We start from the raw sequence: 22,964 nt of genomic DNA, 5'->3' as shown, positions 1-22,964 counted from the left end.
GCGGCGTCAAATTAGAGCCTTTACAGTGAACTAAGAGATCAATTTGGTAGGCCTAAAAAAAGGTCGACAAAAGCTACGTTTTTTCTCGGTCGAACAGAGTCGAAATGTTTTTTCTCGGTCGAAAAAACTCCTCGGTCGAACTCATCGAATTGCTTTTCCTCGGCAGAACTCATTCGAACTGTTTTTTCTCGATCGAAATTCTTCTCGGTCGAAAAAAATCCTCGGTCGAAACGCTTTTCCTCGGTCGAACTTGGTCGAAATATTCTTCCTCGGTCGAAGATAGTCGAAACAAAGACAGCTTGGGTCAGGTCGGTCAAAAAATATCGAGCCTGGGTCGAGACAGACGAAACATACCATTTTTTGGTAGAGTCGGTCGAATTATAAAACCTCGACCCGGGATACAGAGCGTGAAGCGACAAATACAAATGAAACTCCGAAAAGGTCACAGAGCCCATGGTTCGACTTTCTTTGACCAACGCCTTTGTTCCGGAGTCTCAATTTTGGACGAAACCAAACCGAACACCGTTCGACCGTTTTGGATTTTTTGAGCATAGACACAAACTTCACTTCAGGAAAAACTGTAATTTTGAGGGATGTGTTTCCCAGACTGCCAGTGAAACGTTGCCTAAGGCAAAAATCAGTAGATGCTAATTTATTACGCTTGCAATTAGCAAGCGCTATCAAATCGGAATGTAGACGTTTTTCCGGGTTAACAACTAGTGTAACAAAATCAATTTATTCAATTGCTGATATGCAATTTTTTTTATTTTGGATTCGTAGTTTTTGGCCTAGTTTCCTTCGGCTAATTTTTCGTTTCTTATCAAGGTGATTTTTCTAACATGGTAATGTTTTTATCGGCCTGCTTTGTAATGCAGGGATTTTGTTTTGATTATAACCTTTTAGTATGATATAAGTTTCTGTAATTTGTCATTTTACTAAGTCTGATTTCGAATAATTTTGTTTTTTAGTTGCTAACTTTTTTTCGATTACACGGGCTCGGCTTAATTGTATCAGCTAAGTTATTTTTTTTTGCGTATTTTCGAAAGCTTAAAAACTCCTGTTGAACGAAATTAGGCAGAATGAAAAGGTATGGGATTGTTTTTTTTTCAGACAATTTCGAATTTTTTTCATGTTTGAAAAATTTTAAGCTCTGTAGAAAGCTATTCTTTCGATTTTCAAAAAAAGAGTATCAATGAAAAAAATCCTGTTTCTCTGTGTGCGTGCATAATCTTCTAATCTTCTAATCCTTTACTTTACTATATACAGCGTTCGAAAAAGACTGGGAGGATTATTGGGGCGATTCTTTGACCCAAATTCAGGGGCGGTCTAAGGTTTTCTCGAGGGGCGGATTTTCAAAAATTTTGTAAATTTTGGTCATCCTTTTCAATTTTTTAAATTCGACCACGTCGGTTTACGGAGCTCTCCACTAAACTACTAGAATGACCCTGTTTTTACATTTTTTTCTGGCAAGTTTTTGAAAAATTTTTCTGGCATTTTTTTTGTTTTAAAAAAAACTCTCTCAATTCTAAAAATTTGAAATTTTGGGTTTAATTGAGTGAATGGGTTGTGTAAATCACCCTTGAATAATTGATGCGCATAGTTTTGTTTCAGACACAAAAATTATGGCCCTCGAAAAATCTATAACTTGATTTTGTACCGTATTTTCAAACTATGAATTTTCGCAAAAATTACCCTACCGAATCTTGAGTTGTTGTGTTCAACCGAAACAGCAGGTTGTAAGAAAGTCTGCTGTACAAGCGAATTTTGCCAACAAATTTCAAACACAAAAGATATGGCCCTCGAAAAAGACAATACTTCTTTTTTGTACCGTTTTGTGAAACTATTTGACTTTTCTCAAAAACTAGCCAGCTAAATCTTAGGTTAAATGTTCAGTCAAAATCTGATTTTGAAAAGCTCTCTGCTTAAGCGGCCTTGTCCTGCTTTTGGTTGGACGCTTCTATTTTGTGGATTTGAACCCCTGCCGACCCAAAAGTCCCCCTGTGTACTAATTGATCTAGCCAAGTTTGGCTGACTGATTTTAAAACTTTTCTAAAGACGCTTTCGGCGCAAATGTACACTTATTTTGAGGGGAGCGCGCGCCAAAAAAACGCGATTTGCAATTTTTCGGTCGAAATTTTCCAAAAATTTTATAAAACGCCTTTTGGCCTGTTTTTTCAAAAATTTGCCTGCGGCGTCAACTTAGAGTCTTTAGAGTGAACTGAGAGAGTGAGAGATCAATTTGGTTAGACCTAAAAAAAGGTCGACAAAAGTTACGTTTTTCCTCGGTCGAACTGAGTCAAAATGTTTTTTTTTCTCGGTCGAAAAAACTCCTCGGTCGAACTCATCGAATTGCTTTTACTCGGTAGAACTCATTCGAACTGTTTTTTCTGGGTCGAAATTCTTCTCGGTCGAAAAAAATCCTCGGTCGAAACGCTTTTCCTCGGTCGAACTTGATCGAAATGTTCTTCCTCGGTCGAAGATAATCGAAACAAAGACAGCTTGTGTTAAGTCGGTCAAAAAAATACATTCTGGGTTGAGAAGGACGAAACATAACATTTTTTGGTCGGGTCCACCGAAACATAAAACCTCGACCCGGGATATAGAACGTGAAGCGACAAATACAAATGAAACTCCGAAAGGGTCACAGAGCCCATGGTTCGACTTTCTTTGACCAACGCCTTTGTTCCAGAGTCTCAATTTTGGACGAAACCAAACTGAACACCGTTCGACCGTTTTGGATTTTTTGAGCATACGCACAAACTTCACTTCAGGAAAAACTGTAATTTTGAGGGATGTGTTTCCCAGACTGCCAGTGAAAAGTTGCCTAAGGCAAAAATCAGTGGATGCTAATTTATTCACTTGCAATTAGCAAGCGCTATCAAATCGGAATGCAGACGTTTTTCCGGGTTAACAACTAGTGTAACAAAATCAATTAATTCAATTGCTGATATGCAATTTTTTTATTTTGGATTCGTAGTTTTTGGCCTAGTTTCCTTCGGCTAATTTTTCGTTTCTTATCAAGGTGATTTTTTTAATATGCTAATGTTTTTATCGGCCTGCTTTGTAATGCAGGGATTTTGTTTTGATTATAACTTTTTAGTATGATATAAGTTTCTGTAGTTTGTCATTTTACTAAGTCTGATTTCGAATAATTTTGTTTTTTATTTGCTAACTTTTTTTTGATTACACGGTCTCGGCCTAATTGTATCAGCTTAGTTATTTTTTTTGCGAAGTTTCGAAAGCTTAAAAATTCCTGTTGGACGAAATCAGTGGGATTGTCCCACTGTTGGAGAATGAAAAGGTATGGGATTGTTTTTTTTTCAGACAATTTCGAATTTTTTTCATGTTTGAAAAATTTTAAGCACTGTAGAAAACTATTCTTTCGATTTTCAAAAAAAGAGTATCAATGAAAAAAATCCTGTTTCTCTGTGTGCGTGCATAATCTTATAATCCTCTAATTCTTTACTTTACTATATACAGCGTTCCAAAAAGACTGGGAGGATTATTAGGGCGATTATTTGACCCAAATTCAGGGGCGGTCTAAGGTTTTCTCGAGGGGCGGATTTTCAAAAATTTTATAAATTTTGGTCATCCTTTTCAATTTTTTAAATTTGACCACGTCGGTTTGCGGAGCTCTCCACTAAACCACTAGAATGACCCTGTTTTTACAATTTTTTCTGGCAAGTTTTTGAAAAAATTTTCTGGCATTTTTTTTGTTTAAAATAAAAACTCTCTCAAATCTTAAAATCTGAAATTTTGGGTTAATTGAATGAATGGGTTGTGTGAATCACCCTTGAATAATTGATGCGCATAGTTTTGTTTCAGACACAAAATTATGGCCCTCGAAAAATCTATAACTTGATTTTGTACCGTATTTTCAAACTATGATTTTCGCAAAAATTGCCTTCCCGAATCTTGAGTTGTTGTGTTCAACCGAAACAGCAGGTTGTAAGACAGTCTGCTGTACAAGCGAACTTTGCCAAAAAATTTCAAACACAAAAGATATGGCCCTCGAAAAAATCAATACTTCTTTTTTGTACCGTTTTGTGAAACTATTTGACTTTTCTCAAAAACTACCCAGCTAAATCATAGGTTAAATGTTCAATCAAAATCTGATTTGGAAAAGCTCTCTGCTTAAGCGGCCACGTCCTGCTTTTGCAAAAAAATCAAATGATTTTCGAAAAGTGAAGTTTTGAACGTTTGACGGCTTTTTAGAAACTTTTCGACTTTTCTTAGAAACTACCCTATGAAATCTGAGATGAAAGTTTTCATAGAAAGAACCGCGTGCGATAAATTTTTACCGAAGTGGTGACTCCTCAATTGTTTGTAAAAAAAATGTGATATCTCAGGGAAGATTCCTAACGGTCAAATATTTTAACTCTTCTCAACTATTTTAGTAGAGAACCAACTCAGGTTTGGCCAGTCCAATTTTTGAAAATACCTATTTCAGTCCGCATCAGAAGAAAAATTGCCAAAAATTTATAACAGTTTCTTCTAGCTTTAGCTGGGCACTAGATATTTTTTATTGAGACATACGAACCTTTTGGTTCACCTAAAAAAATTTTTCAACATTTTTTAAGTTTTTTTTTGCCTTCTTTTTTTTATGTTCGTGTTGTATCATTTTGCTTCTAAAGATTTAGATGGTTTGTTACTGCCTACTATAGCTGTTCAGAAAATAATTTTCAGAAAAAAAACATAATTCAAATTTTTGAAACTTATGAGTTCTTGCTTAGCTTTTGTGGGTTCCAATTTTTTCTCCGTTTTTTCTTCTTTCCATTTATAATTTATATGTTTTTTGGCTTCAGGTGAGTTGGATGCTACTTCTGACGACGTGCTACTTCTTTTTTGTTTTTATATCTTTTTCATTGTGTTGCGTTCTGTTGACAAATCTATAAAAGTTTTGTACAATCCAAACAATTATCAGCCCAAAAAGAATCACCAAAACCAGTAGCGGATTTAGGGGAGGGGGGGGGGGTTGGACGCTTCTAGTTTGTGGATTTGAACCCCTGCCGACCCAAAGGTCACCCCTGTGTACTAATTGATCTAGCCATGTTTGGCTGACTGACTTTAAAATTTTTCTGAAGACGCTTTCGGCGCAAATGTACACTTATTTTGAGGGGGAGCGCGCGCCGAAAAAACGGGATTTGCGATTTTTCGGTCGAAATTTTCGAAAAAGTTTATAAAACGCCTGTTGGCCTCTTTTTTCACAAATTTGCCTGCGGTGTCAACTTAGAGTCTTTAGAGTGAACTGAGAGATCAATTTGGTAGACCTAAAAAAAAGGTCGACAAAAGTTACGTTTTTCCTCGGTCCAACAGAGTCGAAATGTTTTTTTTCTCGGTCGAAAAAACTCCTCGGTCGAACTCATCGAATTGCTTTTACTCGGTAGAACTCATTCGAACTGTTTTTTCAGGGTCGAAATTCTTCTCGGTCGAAAAAAATCCTCGGTCGAACTTGGTCGAAATATTCTTCCTCGGTCGAAGATAGTCGAAACAAAGACAGCTTGGGTCAAGTCGGTCGAAAAATATCGAGCCTGGGTCAAGACGGACAAAACATACCATTTTTTGGTAGAGTCGGTCGAATTATCAAACCTCGATCCGGGATGCAGAGAGTGAAGCGACAAATACAAGTGAAACTCCGATAGGGTCACAGAGCCCATGGTTCGACTTTCTTTGACCAAGGCCTTTGTTCCAGAGTCTCAATTTTGGACGAAACCAAACTGAACACCGTTCGACCGTTTTGGATTTTTTGAGCATACGCAGAAACTTCACATCAGGAAAAACTGTAATTTCGAGGGATGTGTTTCCCAGACTGCCAGTGAAAAAATGTCTAAGGCAAAAATCAATAGATGCTAAATTATTACGCTTGCAATTAGCAAGGCTGACAAATCGTAGACTTTTTTTCGGGTTAGCAACTAGTGTAACAAAATTAAACAATTCAATTGCTGATATGCAAATTGTTTATTTTGGATTCGTAGTTTTTGGCCTAGTTTCTTTTGGCTATTTTTTCGTTAATTGTCAAGAGGATTTTTTTAATATGGTTTTTACAATTTTTTCTGGCAAATTTTTGAAAAACTTTTCTGGCATGTTTTTGGTTTTAAAACTTACCTTCTCAAATCTAAAAATCTGAAATTTTGGGTTTAATTGAATGAATGCGTTGTGTGAGTCTTCGTTGAATAATTGATGCGCATAAAAAAATTTTTAAACACAAAAATTATGGCCCTCGAAAAATTTATAACTTGGTTTTTGTACCGTATTTTGAAACTATGACTTTTCGTAAAAATTACCCTCCCTAATCTTGAGTTGTTGTGTTCAAACAAAATAGCAGGTTGTAAGAAATTCTGCTGTACAAGTGAACTTCGCCAAAAAATTCCAAACACAAAAGATATGGCCCTCGAAAAAGTCAATACTTCTTTTTTGTACCGTTTTGTGAAACTATTTGACTTTTCTCAAAAGCTACCCAGCTAAATCATAGGTTAAATGTTCAATCAAAATCTGATTTTGAAAAGCTCTCTGCTTAAGCGGCCACGTCCTGCTTTTGCAGAAAAATCAAATAATTTTCGTAAAGTGAAGTTTTGAACGTTTGACGGCTTTTTAGAAACTTTTCGACTTTTCTTTGAAACTACCCTATGAAATCTGAGATGAAAGTTTTCATAGAAAGAACCGCGTGCGATGAATATTTACCGAAGTGGTGATTCCTCAATTGTTTGTAAGAAAAATGTGATATCTCAGGGAAAATTCCTAACGGTCAAATATTTTAACTCTTCTCAATTATTTTAGTAGAGAAACAACTCAGGTATCGGCCAGTCCAATTTTTGAAAATACCCATTTTAGTCCGAATCAATAGAAAAATTGGCAAAAAAATTATAACAGTTTCTTCTAGCTTTAGCTGGGCACTAGATATCTTTTATTGAGACATACGAACCTTTTGGTTCACCTACAAATTTTTTTCAACATTTTTTAAGTTTTTTTTGCCTTCTTAGTTTTTATGTTCGTGTTGTATCCTTTTGCTTCTGAAGATTTAGATGGTTTGTTACTGCCTACTATAGCTGTTCAGAAAACAATTTTCAGAAAAAAAAACATAATTCAAATTTTTCAAACTTATTTTGGATTCGTAGTTTTTGGCCTAGTTTCTTTCGGCTATTTTTTTGTTTATTGTCAAGGTGATTTTTATAATTTGTTTTTTGCAATTTTTTCTGGCAATTTTTTTAAAAACTTTTCTGGCATGTTTTTGGTTTTAAAACTTACCTTCTCAAATCTAAAAATCTGAAATTTTGGGTTTAATTGAATGAATGGGTTGTGTGAATCTTCCTTGAATAATTGATGCGCATAAAAAATTTTTTAAACACAAAAATTATGGCCCTCGAAAAATTTATAACTTGGTTTTTGTACCTTATTTTGAAACTATGACTTTTCGTAAAAACTACCCTCCCTAATCTTGAGTTGTTGTGTTCAACCGAAACAGCAGGTTGTAAGAAATTCTGCTGTACAGGCGAATTTCGCCGAAAAATTTCAAACACAAAAGATATGGCCCTCGAAAAAGTCAATACTTCTTTTTTGTACCGTTTTGTGAAACTATTTGACTTTTCTCAAAAGCTACCCAGCTAAATCATAGGTGAAATGTTCAATCAAAATCTGATTTTGAAAAGCTCTCTGCTTAAGCGGCCACGTCCTGCTTTTGCAGAAAAATCATATGATTTTCGAAAAGTGAAGTTTAAAACAGTTTCTTCTAGTTTTAGCTGGGCACTAGATATCTTTTATTGAGACATACGAACCTTTTGGTTCACTTACAATTTTTTTTCAACATTTTTAAATTTTTTTTGCCTTCTTAGTTTTTATGTTCGTGTTGTATCGCACCGAACAAAATTTAAGTCCTTTTGCTTCTGAAGATTTGGATGGTTTGTTACTGCCTACTATAGCTGTTCAGAAAACAATTTTCAAAAAAAAACATAATTCCAATTTTTCACACTTATGAGTTTTTGCTTAGCTTTTGTGGGTTCCAATTTTTTGTCCGTTTTTTCTTCTTTCCATTTATCATTGATATGTTTTTTGGCTTCAGGTGAGTTGGATGCTACTTCTGACGATGTGCTACTTCTTTTTTGTTTTTATATCTTTTTCATTGTGTTGCGTTCTGATTGTGTTGCGTTCTGTTGACAAATCTATAAAAGTTTTGTACAATCCAAACAATTATCAGCCCAAAAAAAAAATCTCCAAAACCAGTAGCGGATTTAGAGGAGGGGGGGGACGCTTCTTTTTTATGGATTTAACCCCCTGCCAACCCAAAGGGTCCCCTTTGTACTATTTGATCTATCCATGTTTGGCTGACTGACTAAAAAACTTTTCTAACGACGCTTTCGGCGCAAATGTACACTTATTTTGAGGGGAGCACGCGCCGAAAAAACGCGATTTGCGATTTTTCGGTCGAAATTTTCCAAAAAGTGCATAAACGCCTTTTGGCCTGTTTTTTCACAAATTTGCCTGCGGCGTCAAATTAGAGTTTTTAGAGGGAACTGAGAAGAGATCAATTTGGTAGACCTAAAAAAAGGTCGACAAAAGTTACGTTTTTCCTCGGTCGAACAGAGTCGAAATGTTTTTTCTCGGTCGAAAAAACTCCTCGGTCGAACTCATCGAATTGCTTTTCCTCGGCAAAACTCATTCGAACTGTTTTTTTCTGGGTCGAAATTCTTCTCGGTCGAAAAAAATCCTCGGTCGAAACGCTTTTCCTCGGTCGAACTTGGTCGAAATGTTCTTCCTCGGTCGAAGATAGTCGAAACAAAGACAGCTTGGGTCAAGTCGGTCGAAAATAATCGAGCCTGGGTCGAGACGGACGAAACATACCATTTTTTGGTAGAGTCGGTCGAATTATCAAACCTCGACCCGGGATATAGAACGTGAAGCGACAAATACAAATGAAACTCCGAAAGGGTCACAGAGCCCATGGTTCGACTTTCTTTGACCAACGCCTTTGTTCCAGAGTCTCAATTTTGGACGAAACCAAACCGAACACCGTTCGACCGTTTTGGATCTTTTGGGCATAGACACAAACTTCACTTCAGGAAAAACTGTCACCTTATTGTAACTTGTACCACCGTACTTTATTGTTTTTTCGCTTCCGACGCTTATTTTCCCGCAGCAATCCAAATTGTGTGTTTAACTGTGGAGGTCAAGAAAGATCAAATAATTAAGAGGTTGAGTTCAAAATAATTGCGTCCTTTGCTCGACACAAAATGGACATTCAACTAATCATTTTAATCACAATCTTGACCTTTTGACCTTCTCTAATCGCACCTCGAAACTGTAAATATTTGCATGTTTATTGTCGCTACAATGCTGGAAAATTTAGCGACCAAATTCAAAATTAATCGCAACTCAAACCTTCTACAGTTCAGTTCTATTTGATAAAGCATATCGGAAACAGATACGAACCTTTGACTTAATCTGATTCTGGCATCAAATTCATTAATTCCATTTTGCTCAATTTCGTGTCACTGGTTTCAAACATCAAATAAAAAGTAAACTCCAAACAATAACTGACATTTTAAAAGTTTAGGCTAATTGAGAACTCATAGCGCTTTTCGGCCTGCTGGAATGGTGAATGTGTCTGTGTTTGCAACTAGCCATTCGGCTATATGGGCAAGTGTAGCAACCAATGAGGCGCAGAGGGCAAAGAGACGAAAGATGCGACAGATGGCCGAACGGAACAGGGAAAAGATGGATCGACTTAAGAGTTCATCGGGCAGCAAAATGTCTTCGAACAGTCAGGGTACGCATTTAGTTTTAAAAACTGGGATCAACTTCCCAACATATTGCATGTAAAATGCTCGATTCTGACTAACTGTAATTTCCAACTTAGAACCAAGTTAACATCCCCCTTTTCCAAAATTTCCTAGAAATTCTTATAAGGCAACTTTCCAATAACTTCCTATAAGGCGAATTTAAGTTTCTTGGTCGACCAAAAAAAATGTACAAAAGTCAAATAGGGAAAAAAGATAAACCTTTGCTACAGTAAGACGTTTTTTTTTTGCATGAGAGGACGGATTTATGTAATAAATGCCCCTCCGCCCTATGAAGAAAGGGGGCAATTGTTAAGTAGATTAATTTGTCGAGTTTTCGACCAATCAGATTGCAGCAAAATTCGGTTTTTAAATACATCACTCTGGTGATATTTACAGCTTTCATTTTTAGGGGTGGTAATTCTTCAGAAAATACCAAAGGGAGGTCTAATGTTAAGTAGATCCGAGAAGACTAAAAAACGAGCAATTCATTTCCTTACGCCTTACCATTATTCTGGGTACCCCTGATTTACATTCCGACTTTCGTAAAAAAGCAACGAAATATTTGAGCTCGGGGTGGTTTTCATCATTCAATAGGTATTGCTATCCTGAGCTTAAATTTGAAAAGATATTTCACAAAATCATTCAATAGGCATTGTTGTCTAGAGCTTCAGTTTGAAAAGATATTTTAGCTGTGATCGCTTTTTGCAAAGTATGGGGGTTTATAAATTGCCATTCTGGGACAATTAAAGCGCGATATATTTCGGGCTATTAAAGCGTAAGCGGAGATTTAATCCGTCTTAGAAACAGTTCCAAGTTGGTTGAAAGAAGCTTATTTGCCATAATTGATTTGTTACTAGGAGCAAAATCTATAACTTTGTACTTTGTATTGCGTGTGGGAGATTTAAAATAAAAAAAAATCATTTTGTTTTATTACATTTAATTTTTTCATGTTATTACAGCTCCATAGATCTTAAAAGGCAGTCGGCACATTAAAGGATTCGCCCTGATACAAGCAGTCTTTTTTTCTGTGATGTCAAATTTTGTCTCACTCACCAGTATCAAGCACGAATCAGGGTTTGCTTTGACGCAAAAAGTTTTTGAGTGACAAACACGCTCTTTCCGCAAGCACACTTAACCAAAGGTTCTCAAACGCATGTAATTGGAAAATTTTGAAACAATAGTAAAATCAATTCGACTGGCGGTAAATCTATTTTCATTTTTCGACTTTTTAACTAGAAAGTTCTGACGGAAATTATTATATCATTCGAAAGATATTGTTGTCCCGACCTCAAGTTTAAAAAAAGATATTTCACTTTTGATCGTTTTTCGTTAAGTTATGGGGGCTCAAAACTGCCAAGTTGGGACAATAAACGCGCAATATATTTCGTGCTTAAAACGCATAAGCGGATTTGAACCATTCAAAATTGAATTGACGCATGCTATTTGGACTAATTTCAAATTTTGTCATATGCGAAATCTATTCTTTTGTACTTTACATAGCGTGTGGGGAATAATTTTAAAAAAATTTAAAAAATAATTTTTTTTCGAACCGATCACCAATACAGAAACTTTAAAGGGCAGTCGGAACATTGAGCGCTTCGGAACATAAGAGCGGTCTTGTTTTAATTTGGCTGTTTTCAAACGCTCGTATAACTTAACAAAAGATGGCTGGTAGTTTTTTTTAATTTCGAGCTTAAAGCATCTAAATCTTTCAGACGCATTAAAAATTTTCATCTAAATATGTTAGCAAAAAATCAAAGCTAGCAAAAAATCGGGAAACAACAATGCCAAATATAAAAACTGCCACTTCTTCTAAAAAAATTGCGACGACGAGAATTTTGCATGATGCTAAAACATAAACCGGAAAGCATAAACTACCATCTAATAAGTCCGATATAATTCTGAGAGCATAAGCTAAAAAACATTAGAATAAAAATATAAGAAAATAACATATTAGTGTCGAGGTGCCAAAAGGACAAAAAAGCTACGAATTGTCAAACTTCATTTCTCTCATTGCATGGACACGTTTAATGTAACAAATTTTGAGAGAAAGAGTGTATTTGTTGTTGAAACAATTGTATTCTTTTAAAAACATGATATATACTGACCTCGAGCATTGTCCAGATCTGATACAGAACACACTTTTTTTAAACTAAACTAAGAATTAACCGTATCTAAGGCTTGACTTTTATATAAAAAATAAATATAGACAGAATAAAAAAAACTTTACCATGGTAGCAGGAGATAGAAATATTGTCACGACGGATAAAAAAACAATTATGGAAGCGACGAGAAAGTAGACAATCAAAGGAGTCTGGCAACACAGAAACGAAACGTGTGGCAGAGACTAAGAATTTCTCATGGAGTCCTACTGAGTCGCGAGAATTATCAGAAAAAGTGTCAGAACAAGCGAATGAGAGATGGAGGGGGGGGGAGATGCAACAAGAGGATAGGGCGAAACAGGAAATTAATCAGTTAAAAAGGAGACTTGAATTAATAGAGGATGATGTGGAAAAGAATTGAAAAAAAAAACGAGAGATCATTTCAAGCACGACATAGATGAAACATGTAATTATCCCAATTTTGAGACCAATGATCCCGAAGAGTATCAAAGATTGAAAAAAAATGCAATCTAGTGGAGTGCATATATCCTAATACCAGCTAACATGCAGGCGGCCCACCATGCGATCATAAATAGAATTGCAAACGCTGAATTGACCGAAAGGACAATAGCTATGGATCGCAACAAAGCTCCTCAACGGCAGGGATTCAACAGTTGCTAAAAATACGTGACGATTAATCATACTTATTCCGTTCTTCAAATTGGCTCAGACATACCATACCGCAAATAGAAAAGATGCAAGAAAAAGTCAGAAGTAGGTTGGAAAGAATTTAGTCAGCGGATGAAACGTTACCGATGAGAGTTGAATGAACCTGAAATGCTAATATAAGACAAGATCTTCTGGGTAGCAAAATCAGAAGGATCAAAACTGGACCAGGTATACAAAAAAAAAACATGAAAACATCGCGGGAAGTAGAAAAAAAAACAGAACACCATGTAGGCTCTTTGATTTAAGAAAAAAGGGTGATACGATTTACAGTTCGAAAACAAGAAACATCAAACATTTTTTTTTCGGAACAAATAGTGACAAGAATGATCGGGTTTACAGCAAACGAGGACGAGGTAACAAAAAGAACGCTCTAATGAGCAATAAAATCAAAAAGGTCGGGGGAGAGAATGGCAAACACCAATAGATGCTTTTAGATGTGGAGACTACTGATCTTTCGATCAGAATGTGCAAACTACAGAGGAATGGATGAACAATGAACGTAACATAAACAGAGGAGTTTATCAAAAAAACCACCTGGGTTACGAAAATATCTATGGGAGAAAATATCAATAAAGTAAGCAACGGAGTGAATTAGGAACAAAGATAAGAAATGAAAAGACCGATTTAATGCATCGAACTGTGAAGAAAGAGGACAAGACATTGAGAAATCTCCATGCTATTACGTAGGAGTACTCAACAAACTAATGAAGAGATTTACCTTCTATAAAAATGAAGACAAGGAGATGTCAATACGAGCAGCAAAATCAGCAACTTCCTAAGAAAACTTGAACAAATGGCGCATTTTTGTTCAGACCAATTTTTATTATCAAATTAAGTTTTAACAAAAAAACATAGCCAACCGGAGATTGGAAAAGAGTAATGAACGCAAGTAAACATAAAAAACTGATTGTCTTGAAAAATCTCAACTTTCGAATTTTAAAGAAAAAATAGATGCCCCTTAAGCTTTTTGAATTTCTAGAACAATTAATGACTGGCGCTTTTTTGATAAAGTTAACCCCACTTCAAGAAACTGGATGAACAGGTGAAGTTTTTATTCCGCTGGAAATTTAAAAATTAAATTCTACTTTCGAAACTAGAAATCGTTCACGTTTTTTTTGCGCCATTTGCACGTTCGTATTTGCAGAATGCTATTTAGTTCACTTTCCGCCGATGAAACTCAATAGAACTCAAAAAGTGCATTATACCTAAGTGCATTAACATTTAAGACTTTTTTCTGAAAAAAAAACAAAAAAATCAGCAAGACCTATATAAGAGTCTTCACTAAGTTCATTACTCCTTATTATAAATCAATGAAGATTTTGACTCTGTAGACCAAGGCAGAGCAACAATGCCGACGTACAACAGTGCCGAAAACCGAATGTTCTCCAACAGTGCCAAAAAATACTTTATAAAACTGTTTCCGCTAGCCCAAATTAGTGCCAAATAGTTAAACTCAAATTTAGCGGTCAACGAAAACACCAAATTATCTAGTTTAATTGATGCCGCATTTTAAACAAACAATAGATTACCATGTGCGGCGTCATAGCTTCGCTGAGTTTATATTTATATGGGCCATTTTCATGCCCGAAGGTCCAAAAGCGCGAAAATTTTCAACCAATCAACATTTTTAGCTGTTCGAAACGGACTGATCACATCGCTATTTCCTTCGATTTTTTTTCGAATGAGGAACTCTGATTTGTTGACATAGTTTTCGCGCATTCGGTCGGAATTGTCAAACTTACCGCAATTTTCAAACCAAAACAGTATTCACGCAAAACTGCTAAATGTTCACAAAAAGAATTCAAATATCACTAGTTTTCGGCACTGTTGAAGTCATTTCAGTTTGGTCTCTTTTTACTTCGGATCTGTTTAACGTCCCCTTTAAGTCAAATATAAAAAGATTTTTCAGCTGCAATCCTTTTTAGTTAAACTCTCTGGGTTTGAAAAGTACCTAATTGTCATTGTTCTGTTATAGCACACTGTTGTATATTGGACGCATTGAATTATATAGTTTTGGTTTGACTCTCATATAGGAAGAATCTTGTTTGCTTACGGTATTTTGTAATTAATTTTTAAAAAATATTGTAAATTAATTTTTAATTGTAATTAACAATATTTTCCAATCTTCCGAAACTCTGTAAAAATGCATTACTTGATTCGTTTGCCAAATCCTTTACTCTTTTTTGCCGCATCTGGAAGAAAAATTGGGCATAAAATGAAGTTTTGTTTAGAATCCTTCGGCTCAAAAGACTTCCTCGCATCTAACATGAGCTGCACGGAGCTTGAGAGGACACGGACAGACTTGCATACCGAACAGAATATTCCGAGCATCAAAGACGACTTTTATCTGATTGAATCCGAGCATTCATCTCTCATTCCAAGGTCTAAGGCCAGGGTGAAATTTTGCTCTCTACCCCCCAGAGAATTGACACCTGACGGCCGATCGCCATCTTGTAAATCAGCGACAGCTTCCCGAAACTCAATTGGGCAATAAAACGAAAAAAACGTAATAATTACTTGCATTAGATGAGGATGAAACGTTTTCTGAAAACAAACTGTTCCTTTCAAATCCCTGTAATTTTACAATAGTTTCCATCGGTTGATTAGAGAAATGTTCAATTTCAATATCCATTATGCACTTAATTAACTTTTTTTAGTTAACCAGCCAACTTAGAAATAGGACGGGAACTTTTTTTAATTATTAAGAGAGGCAAAGCCAAAAATGAATATTTGTTATTTGGTCCACGTATTTGATTAACTCAATGCAGAACTAGTTCAATTTTTAAGGGTTTGGGGGTTTTCTTAGCCTCACATATTGGTTATAATCTTTGAAAGGAAACAATACTTTGTTTACTTTTTAAATAAACTAAATTTATTTTAAATTCGTACTGATTTATTATTGTTCATTGATAGAAAACCTGTAGAGTGCTATTGACAAAGTTATGTTCGGTTAATCATTCAGAATAGACTTTGATCTGGAAATGTCTTTCTTTCGTTCACATTCAACCGCTATCAGAAAATAACAATCAAAACAGTTTGATCGGAAGGATGAAACCTTGGTTTGTATTTACTTTCTTGGGGACGCTCAACTGTGTCGATGTCAACAACAGCGGCAAAATTGTGGGCACTTTCCAAAATAGCTGAATGCAATTTAAGAGGTGTATTAGCGCTTTGTTAACAATTTGGGTTATAAAATTGTAGTTATGGTCAAAACCGAGAGGACGGTATTGTTCATTACCGAAGCATTTGTTTGAGACTTTGCGATGGTAATCGTTCAAGCAAGAAGGAGGCAGTCGTAGAAAAACAGTGTCGAAAATTCTTTTACAAACTGTTTTTATCCATACCGAGTACCTTTTTTTTAAAAAAAATTAATAAATTTGCCCAAGATAAAAAAACAAAATAACACATTCTAATTAATAGTTCACACAGGAGTGAAGCGGAGCTTCGCACCACTTGCGATAGAAAACAACAAAATAAAACATACAAAGCCTAAATAATAAAAAATTTTGAAAAAATCTAGGTCATGGAAACTTTCCTATGTCTCGATAGAAGTTCATTCCAGGCAACCATGCCACATACTTGAATTTTAAATCAGCAATAATGGAACAAAATTCAGGAAAAGAAACAGTGCCGACAATCTTTGAGCAGACACAAGTTGAGCCGAAAAAAAAGAAGATTTTGTAAAAAAAAAGTTTAAGCAACAATGGACAAATTTTGCACTTGCAACTACATACTACATTGAAAGATGTTAACAGCGCAAGAAAAATCAGTGGTGTGGCAACCAATCCAACAATATTTGAGCTAAAACTACTTGAACTGAAAAAAAAAGGATTTTTTCGATTTTTTAGAAGTCTTTAAAGTCCCCCTTGAAACTAGAATGAACAGCACTTGCACTTGTAACTACAATAAAAGTTGCTTACAACAAAAATATCAGCACTAAGCCGACAACACTACAGCACTAAGCCGACAACATTTGTCGGCTTGTCGACAGCACTAAGCCGACAACATTTGAGCAGACAGCAACTGAACCAAAAAAAAGATATGAAATATTTCTTATAACCTTTCAAGTCCCACCCTGAAATTAGAATGAACAATACTTGCACTTGTAATTACAATGAAAATTGTCAACAGCACAAGCAAAATCCATTGTGGCAATTTGGCCGACAAAACTTGAGCGAACAAACGAAAAACCAACAATTCATTTGCTCGGAATTTTTTGTTTTCAGTTTCCTTGATACTGAAAAAACAAGATCTGGCCGGGACTCGAACCCCAAACCTTAGGGTACAAAGGCAACTGAATTACTCCAGGCGAAGGGGGATGCAACCTGGAAGATGTAAGAGAACAAAAGAAGTGAAAAGAAGTCAGCTGCATAGTCAGCAAGTGATTCAAATGATTTTGTTTAACTAATTGCCAACTAGAAAAAAGTCTATATTCGTTTGATAACGCTTGCTAATCGCAAGCGTAATGATAAAAACAGACAACAGTTCCCCAAGCTCGGCATAATAAAACTCACAAAACAAATAATTGAATCAACAATTTTTGTATCAGTTTTGCTCCTTAACTCAAAAAATACACTACTTCGAACTGCAATGGGAATCATTCGTGCAAGGAGGCAGTCGTAGAACAACAGTGTCGAAAATTCTTCTAAATAGAGTTTTTGTATACACCGAGAATCTTTTTAAAATAAAAAAAATTGCCCTAGAAAAAAAAATCGTTTTTTTTTTTAAAACCCGCCTACCACCCACTCCGCCTCGAGAAGATTCTAGATCCGCCCTTGATCGCCAGCTTAAAGAACAATTGAAGATATAATGAATTAAATTCAAGAAAACAACAGGATTTCAAATGAATAACAAATAAAATTTAACTCATTTATCTGAACTTTCTCTGCCCATAGTTTTGTACAGTCTCTTTCTTAACTCCTTCGTTCTCTCAAATTTCTTCAGTTCAATTTTCTCCAGTTTCTTTTTCCTTTCCAACAGTTTAACCTCTCTCTTCTCCTCCTGATTTCGTCTTTTCTCTCCGTGAACACCTCTTATTTCATGCATCAAAGCCGCCAACTTCCGTTCGTGTGGTTCTCTGATCACCACTTTCTTGCTCTTTTTATGGTGAACAAACTTTGGCTTGACACTAAAAGGCAATTTTTTCTGCAGTTTACTCGGGACCGCAAGCGGTTTGTATTTCACAGGCATTCTTTCGATATGTCTATACTGGGAATCGGGATTAGAAGGGGCCGAAATTCCTCGCTCGAACCTCAACTGCCCAACTGTTTTCATACCATAATCAAACTGTTCGCGTTTAACTGCCCGATCCAGTAAATTAAAAACTGGCATGTAAAATTGGGGAATTTCAATCGGGTACCAACTGCGTAAAAACACAATATCACTTCGCGCAATTTTATCTTCAAACGCGGCTCTGAATGCTCCCGGTGGATTGGAGAGCGCTTTCTTTACTTGACCTTTGATTCCACTGACAGTTCTGATATTGGCACCGACAAATCTGCTAACTTCTAGAGCACTGTTGAACATGCCTTTTATGAACGCTGAGTTTTTGAACACCTTTTCAGGGTATCCGACAAGTTTCAGTTTCTTCACTACACTTGTCGATTTGTCCAGATCCATAACAGCACCTGTAGCTGTAACTCTGAAATGGGGCGTATCTCTGGCTAAATTTTCTACAAACAGACATCCAGTACCTTGAGGAACCACTGGTCCGAACACAGTCGAAGTGCAGTGCATGAACTCAGGTGTATACTTCAGGAATCTATTTCGCATATTGTGATCTTGTATTGAATACGTGCTTACAGTCTGGTACCTTCGCCAACCTATACTCATAACTACCGGATCCTTGGACTTGAGAATCTTCCGGAACCATCTGTGCTTTCTCATTCTCAGGTTCAAGTAGCCGACAGTGTTTTCAGACTGGCTCAGTCCTCCCACCAAAAGAGGGTAATTGGGATCAAAGTTATCAACAAACTCAGGAGTGATTCCTCTGAGCTCAATTCTCAGATACATTCCAGCCCTGTAGCCTTCGAACTGAATTCTCAATTTAGGATCTAAGCTTTCAAACTCCTGTTGATTCAACAACGCTTGAGCTGATACTTCTGTCTTAAGTTCATCATAATAAGTGTCGTTGTCTTTGCCCTGAGCGTCTACAACTTGCATCATTCGTTTCTTTTTCTTCTCGTAGTTTCTTTTTCGAACCTCTTTCAAAGTCTCGCCGCTTATGACGTTGTCTTCGACATCTTCTGTTTGTTCGTCGTCGCCTTCATCTTTATCTTCATCCTCGTCTTCAAGGTCTTCGAAGTCACCGAAAGCCTCGTCGTCTTCTTGCAATAGCCTGTCAGCATCTTCTTCGCCAAAATTTCCACCAGTCGCGAAGCAGCTCATAATTTTGCTCTTGTTTGATTTGTGCAGCCAAGATAGAAACTTCTTTCTTTTTTGGACTCCAGCATTCGTTTTGGTCTCTATTACTGGCAGCGTAGCATCTACACCATTCAATCCCGTCTTATCTTCAACCGCCTTTCTGATCGTGAAAAGATTCGCAATTTCGTCACTTTTTTCCTCGGCTTCATTGTGTTCAACTCCACTAATACCTGATCCACCATAAATTACATTTTTGAGAGAATTGGATTTGTTCAGACGATCCATGAATCGCATGGCTGCTTTTTCTTTCATATTCCGTTTCCAGTTTAGACCGCCACTAGTACTGTCTTCTGTTTCAGACAAGTTTTCCTCTGAACACTCACTTTCTCCATCAGCAAACTTATCGTCCATAAAATTAGTCATATCTTGATACTCATCGTCTTTCTCGTCATCATCTTCATCGTTGACATCATCTTCACTATGATTTTCTTCACCAGAATCGTCTGCTTCTGGGTATCCTAACTCTTCCCGACTTTCGTCAACATTCCCAGATCTTCTCGCCGAAGATGGCATTGCTCGGCGCACACGCATATCCTTTTCTGAAGATGGTTTTGTCATCTTCTGATCTTGAGTTTTGACGTTGTCTTCATCGTCATCTTCATAATCATCGCCATCTGTATCTTCCGAAGAACATTTGAGCTCAACTCCTTCGTCTGACTCGTTCTGTTCCTCGTCCGAATCCACCTCCTTTTCAGATTCCCCTTCACTCTCAGACTTCCTCTTTGGTTCGTTATTACTCTCCGAAGCTTCGAATGCCTCCGACTTGATTGGTTCCGATGACTCAAACAAAGACATCTGTGCGTTTTTCAATTTTTCGTCTAACGATGATTTTTGCCCGATCAAATCTTTGAAACGATAGTTCGAATCATTAGCCAGTTGATTCGCCTCGTCAGTAGTTGAATCTTGTTTTTGGTGCGAGTGGCTTCCCCCTAGTTCAATATACACGGCATCTTTGTCGTAGACGATACCTCCAACCCCTGAGAATGGAGAATACACGAGATGTTCTTTCTGGTTCAAAACCCGTTTCTTCAAAACTTCCGGCAACGGGCACGGATCCGGAAGGTACGATAGATCGGATAGTTTAAAGTCTCCGCAGCCCGGTACATGCACGTCCTGAAACGGCTGAAAAGGACTACCTCTTGCGTAGCCGTATAAACAAATATTTCTTTCGCATTTCGGGTTCAGCCGAATGTTCTCAGCCGGTGTTAGATCTTCTAACCTGTCTGCTAAAAGGTAAGGGTGATTATTACGCCATGTAATTGCTTTGAACTTCATAACAGATACAAATCGAGCCAAATTGTGCACTTCCCGTTTCAGATATTCGCCATTGACAAATTTCGAAAAGTAAAACAGTTTAGCCCCTTGATACACCTCATCCCAAAATCTGTGCTTTAGGTATTTCTTCTGTCGTTTTTGGGCTTTGTTGTCTTTCATGCAATCCAGATGAGTGAGCACTCCAATCATTCTAGGCATTCCGTGTACTTGACAAACAGACAAAAACTCAAACGTCTCCATTTCGAAGCCAAATGAAGCATCTATCATCAACAAAACCAAGTCTGCAACCTTCGCTATGTCAATCATACTGCAGATGTCATTATTGCATTCTATAAAAGTCAGCCTGCTCTTTTTATTGGCAACTACTGTAACTGGTCCCTTAACGGCCGTCAGTTTTAGATTGGTGAAGTTTTTCAGCAGACATTTGATGAGTGTGCTTTTGCCTACCTTGGGGGCACCAACAACTGCAACCGTTATGGGGGGAGGTTCGAGTGACAACGCCGCCCGATCCAGTACAGGAACATGGTGCTTTTTCGTGCGAATATCTTGCTTACGCACAAACTGTTTTCGCATGTTCTGAGCACTGTTGACTGTGAACCCTTTCGGGTTTCGTTTCACGTCTGGTTCCAGCTTGCCGCCTGGCTTGTTCTTCTTCGCACTCGCAACTGGATCATCCTTCCGCTTTCTCTTTTTTGATTTTCGGTGCTTTTTATTATCTTGAGAGTCTTCTTCTGCCATGCTACAATCTCAAAAGATACAAAATAGCCAACAGACAGTTGGAAAAGTGTCAACCGACTCAAGGAAATCGAAAAAAGGGGAATCCCTTGTGCGCCAAAATGTTGCCAGACAATAAGAATTCATTACTCAAATTCGAACAAATAAGCGTAAAATCAGTCGGTATAAAGCAGTTAAAGGGCATCGATATATTGAGAATTTTCGCTCATTCAAATCTTTTTGCATTTTGTGCAATCCAGAATGAATCATAGAAAATCCAAATTAGGTCACTAAGCGGATAAAAAATAAGCCGAAATCATTAAAGCCGAATACAGTTTTTCAGCGAAAACAAAAACAGCAAAATATACGAAGTCAAGGCTGGTAAAAATTAAAGACTGCAGGAGTAATTCAAAACACTGAAAACAACTACAGTGAAAATAGCGTACAAAAAATCAATTAAGCTGACAACATAAGCAGGCAAGTTATAGGCCGACATTTTTTTTTGAAAAGGAATAGTTCAAATTTGAAAAAAAAAAACAGTTCCTGGTCAGATTCGAACCCACGTATTCTTCACCTCCAGACTAAGTGCCGGACACGAATAGAACTTTGAATTCATTATGAACCATGGTACCAAGTGATTCTGTAAAACAAGTTGTTAACCCGAAAAAAAAACTATATTCCGGTTTGATAACGCTTGCTAATCGCAAGCCTAATAAAAATCCAATTTCGTTTTTGTGCCATTTAAACTACTTTTAATCAAGAGCGTACACTTCTTTCTTTTGAGCAAACGAATTGAATTAAACTTAAAAAGCAAAATCAAACGGCTGAAAAACAAATTTCAGAGTGAAAATCGTTGACTTTTTTCTGATAAAAAATTAAAGTGATCTATGTGAGTATCTTCATTACGTTCATTGACACTAAGTATTAATAGACGGAGCAGCCCAGCCTACTTTGGACGCTCCGCCACCAAAAACACGGTCTGAGCATGCTTTCTGCGCTCCCAAAGATGGGAGGGGGTTTTGGTGCCATTTGCGGCGACTGGTCGCGCGTGGGTCCACCACGAGAAGGAGTCCCCCACCTCCTAAATTCGCCCCTGAAACGAATTATCCTAAGACATTCCTGATAGCCGTTCACAGATCCTCTGCGAATCGCAAAAATATCAATTATATGTTTTTCTCTCAGTAAAGCATTAAGACAAATGAGCTTGCCTGAAGAGAATTTGGAATGACTTCTGCGCCTGATCAACTTTAAAAGCATAATCAGTTAAGCGAAATTTTTAAAATGACTTCGAAAACTTTTTAACGGTTTCCAAAAAATGGTATTCGTAACGTTTATTATCCAGATTGGAATAACATACCGAATTTCTACAGCAAACAAAAGAATTTTCAAATACACTAGGCTTCTGAGAAATTTTCCTTAATAGTGTAGAGATTCGATTAAACAAATTACAATTAATCCCTAAATAACGTAATTTATAATATCATATTGTTATTGTTATCGAAATGTACATTATATTTACATTTATCTAAAACTGTGAAAAGATTGCTGATTTCGCTGGTCGAATTGACCCGACCCTTCACCATACGTAGTGAATTGAGAGCGCCCGAACAAAACGGATTTGTACCTGTCAGAGCTGTCCAACTTAACTTTCCATAACTTTTTTACACTTAATTAATCGTTGAAAGGAACTTGAGGATGTACATTTAGATCAGGTCACAGCGAATTTGTTATTTTAAAATGGGATCCTTATTTTTCTAGTTTTTCTGGAGGTTACCCATTCTAGCCAAATTACTTCAACAAACAACGTTTTTGTGCATTTCCTTTCAGTGGACAACACTAATACCTGCCAAAAATGATAAAGTGGTCGGCAACTTAATTTATGACTTCAATGAAGATTTGGGCAACACTTTTGGGCATCTTACATAAACAAAGCCGTCATCAGAGTTCA

General features: G+C 36.8%; 2 protein-coding genes across 2 annotated transcripts in view; both read right to left on the bottom strand.

The window, feature by feature from the left end:
* LOC134845054 (kinesin-like protein KIF27) overlaps positions 1-22,964 on the bottom strand; it is a 539,890-nt gene that overhangs the window by 457,927 nt on the left and 58,999 nt on the right. The window lies entirely within an intron of this gene.
* On the bottom strand, positions 17,403-21,758 carry LOC134845055 (ribosome biogenesis protein BMS1 homolog). The gene has a single exon (XM_063861897.1). It carries the CDS (start codon positions 21,038-21,040, stop codon positions 17,471-17,473), a length of 3,570 nt encoding a protein of 1,189 aa, XP_063717967.1. The 5' UTR covers positions 21,041-21,758; the 3' UTR covers positions 17,403-17,470.

Source organism: Symsagittifera roscoffensis, chromosome 4, assembly GCF_963678635.1.
Source record: "Symsagittifera roscoffensis chromosome 4, txSymRosc1.1, whole genome shotgun sequence".
NCBI lineage: Eukaryota > Metazoa > Xenacoelomorpha > Acoela > Convolutidae > Symsagittifera > Symsagittifera roscoffensis.
The sequence above is the reverse complement of the archived record's forward strand: the minus strand, read 5'-3'. Positions and strand labels throughout refer to the sequence as shown.

Bases quoted from the DNA above. Each gene is read 5' to 3' on its own strand.
- LOC134845055 (XM_063861897.1), bottom strand. From the start codon at position 21,040: ATGGCAGAAGAAGACTCTCAAGATAATAAAAAGCACCGAAAATCAAAA.